Here is a 3,740-nt window from a genome sequence, read left to right as displayed (position 1 = left end):
TGCCATGTCAACCATGTAACAAACATGTAGTTTAGGTAAGTTGTTCAATATTTCATATTCATATTGAAGTTAAAGCTAATTTTGAAAACTATAATATAATGTGGATAATAAATTCAGGAGTTTCATATCGCATCACATTTCTGAATTGTATAGATACAATGATCCAGATATTATTTGCATGAGAACGGTAAAACAATTCTTATCTATAATATTGACATTGCAAAGTTATATATTTCTGATTGAAATTATAATAAAATAATATTTTAATTTTAATATATTATTACATATTTTGATAAAGAGAAGCTTATTACGATGAATCGATTTCAAAAATTGAATCGACCACACATCTTCTAAAAATAAATATTTTTACAAAAACAAGATTAATACCCATGAAAAAGGAGAAAGACCATAAGAAAAAGACTTTTTAACCGCGTTGGAATATTAGTCCCAACTCCAACTTCCATGTTATTGCCGATCAATATAATCGTGGCGTATCAATAAAACAAAGTTAGATCCAAGATCTAACACATAGACACACCAAACGATCTCGACTCACATCCTCTCCAAAATGACGATAACACCCCTCATTTCTCTCCTCCTCCTCCTAATCGCCGCCGCGCTCCTCCCCTCCCCATCTCTCGCCGAAGTCAAAACCCTAAAAATCGTCAACGATGCCCGACCCATGATCCTTTTCGAGAAATTCGGGTTCACCCATACCGGTATCGTTACAATCACCGTCTCCGCCGTCTTCGTTTCCTCCACTCTCTCCCAACCCGACCCGTCTCGTCTCGGATTCTTTCTATTATCCGAAGAATCGTTAATTCAAGTCCTCCTGGAGCTCCAACAAAACCCTAATTTCTGCGTGGTGGATTCACATTACATCAATTTGTTGTTTACGTTTCGTGATCTGTCTCCGCCACCTCATTCGTCGTTTAATAAGTCGTATCCGGTGAGTTTTCCGAATGAGTATAGTTTGTTTTTCGCGAACTGCGCGCCCGAAAGTCAGGTTAATATGGATGTGAGGACGGAGGTTTATAATTTGGATAATGGAGGGAGTACGAAGGATTACTTGTCTGCAGGTTTAACTCAGTTGCCTTCGCTTTACTCGTTCTTTTCGATTGTTTATATTGCGTTTCTCGGGTTTTGGTGTTTGAATTGTGTTAGGAATAAGAGATCCGTGCATAGGATCCATTTACTTATGGGGGGATTACTTGTGATGAAGGCGTTGAATTTGATTTGTGCTGCTGAGGATAAGCATTATGTTAAGGTTACCGGGACCCCTCACGGTTGGGATGTTTTGTTTTATATTTTTCAGTTTATTAGGGTTGTGTTGTTGTTTACGGTGATTGTGTTGATTGGGACGGGGTGGTCGTTTTTGAAGCCGTTTTTGCAGGAGAAGGAGAAGAAGGTTTTGATGATTGTGATCCCTTTACAGGTTTTGGCTAATTTGGCTTCGGTTGTGATAGGAGAGACTGGACCATTTATTAAGGATTGGGTTACTTGGAATCAGGTGTTTTTGTTGGTGGATATTATCTGTTGTTGCGCGATTATTTTCCCTATTGTGTGGTCAATCAGGTCGTTGAGGGAGACTTCCAAGACTGATGGGAAAGCGGCAAGGAATTTGGCAAAATTGACACTGTTTAGACAGTTTTACATTGTGGTGATTGCTTACTTGTACTTTACAAGGATTGTTGTCTTTGCACTGAGGACGATTGCAGCATACAAGTACCAGTGGGTCTCATTTGCAGCTGAGGAAGTTGCCAGTCTTGCATTTTATATGGTTATGTTCTATATGTTCAGGCCTGTTGAGAGAAATGAGTACTTTGTTCTTGATGACGAGGAGGAGGAAGCAGCTGAAATGGCTTTACGCGATGAAGAATTCGAGCTCTAAGCTTCTAGGGGCGGAACCACGATCTTTGGTTTGTCTTTTTATTTCTTCTATACTGCCCCTCTGGTGAATTAGTATGAGTTGTCGGATAAACTTATAAGTAGTTTTGTTTGACATTACCGTTATATGTTGTTTCTTTTGATTCTGTCGCTTAACTTCATTGGCACCAAAATAGTCTATGTGTTTTAAATTACGAATCTACTTCCCTTTGGTGTATTCAATGCAGATAGTTGATTCACTTGGAACTGTTAATGGCTGTTGTTATTATAAATATGTTTTTTTCTCAATGCGATTGATTTTGTGGGCTCCACGGCAAGGATTCTCATTTATTATATGGTTCTCTTTCTTGACATGTTTTTGGTGGCATTTATGTCGGGCTTACGTTTTTAAAGTCAGTATTCAGGGATTGACGGATATGGTATTTGATTGGAGTCCAGTCTGTCTGCATGCGTAGTTGCATATATATATATATATATTCTAAAATTTAGCTATTATTGCAAAAAGTAACCTTTTATGTCTGTTTTTCGGTGGCGAGATTATGTTAAAAATGCTTGTAGAATCTTGTGCTCTATTATGCGGACAAGTAGACATTTCTAAATGCAATTAATACAATATTCTTGTACTTGTTTTCTTGTTTTATCTTACATACATATGGTCAAAGTTACTGACTAGTAGTTTACATTAAAATTATGTTCTCTTAGTATTTTGTAAATGCAAATGTGACTGTCCTTTGAGAACAAAACATTTTTAAATTATCTATTTGAAGTTCGCAGCCCAGAGCTTTGTGCAAGTTGAAACTTTGATCGATGCAATTTCAGACTTCAAAACCTGCTCAACTATTACTTAAGTTGTACAAATTACTTTGAATAATCTTACTCAACTGGTCAACCCTAAGCACGCTATTTTCAACATTATCTGTTACACTGATCCAAAGCCAGTTCTTAAATTGAAATGATTTAGTTGAAAGAAAATATAATTCTGAGGTGGCTCTTCTACTCTTCTTCCTGTTTTATGTTGACATAGGAAATTCTACGGGGTCTACCATAATACTTTAGTCATGTAATCTTTAGGTGCATACATATAGATTATATATAAATTTTATTGTTGATGAGTATTTTGCTAAAATATGAGGGTTTATAATCAAAATTGGTTTATTTAGGATTTCAAGTCATGTAATATATATAAATTCTGTAATATATATAAATTCTCTCTCTCTCTCTCTCTCTCTCTCTCTCTCTCTCTCTGTGTGTGTGTATATATATATATATCTGTGTATAGATGTTTTCTGTTTTTCTTTCAGATTGAGATCAGAAATTTATCTGTGGACTCTGATTCTGTGAATTTAAAAATGTGCATTTTTAGCCATGCAAGTTTAGTTGGAGAAGATACCTTCTGAAATAAATATTTTGTGTGCCTTTTAAAATGGTAATATTAGCAAAAAAATTGGGATGGAAACATAAGTAGTGGAATTCTTAATTTGATTAATGGATGCCTACACGAGTGCCCTACTTAGGAGTTTGTTGGCGCCTTGGATTGCCTTTACGCCATGACAACTATGCTTATATACACGCAAAGACAATTTCTGAAAGTTACAACTCTTCAAGCTGCCTGATTGTGAGCAAAAAGCTTGCGGTGGTTAAAATTAGATGTTCGTTTTTTCCCTTTGTCCCTATAAATTAAAATGTTACTGTTCGGCCAAGTTTATGATCTAGTCCTTCCCTCCTTACTATAGGTATTAAACTGTGGGATTCAGTGTTGGCTGTCTTGTAACTATTAGGTTATATTACTTTGCATATCTTATTTGCAATATGTGGTAGCATTTTCACTAGATTTAGGCTTTAATTGTAATTAG

General features: G+C 36.0%; 1 protein-coding gene across 1 annotated transcript; it reads left to right on the top strand.

The window, feature by feature from the left end:
- Window positions 1-454: 454 nt before the first annotated feature.
- LOC141693111 (protein CANDIDATE G-PROTEIN COUPLED RECEPTOR 7) lies at window positions 455-2,175 on the top strand. The gene has a single exon (XM_074498116.1). It carries the CDS (start codon window positions 569-571, stop codon window positions 1,889-1,891), a length of 1,323 nt encoding a protein of 440 aa, XP_074354217.1. The 5' UTR covers window positions 455-568; the 3' UTR covers window positions 1,892-2,175.
- Window positions 2,176-3,740: the final 1,565 nt, after the last annotated feature.

The sequence above is a fragment of the Apium graveolens genome, chromosome 10 (assembly GCF_009905375.1).
Source record: "Apium graveolens cultivar Ventura chromosome 10, ASM990537v1, whole genome shotgun sequence".
In the NCBI taxonomy this organism is placed as follows: domain Eukaryota; kingdom Viridiplantae; phylum Streptophyta; class Magnoliopsida; order Apiales; family Apiaceae; genus Apium; species Apium graveolens.
The sequence above is the reverse complement of the archived record's forward strand: the minus strand, read 5'-3'. Positions and strand labels throughout refer to the sequence as shown.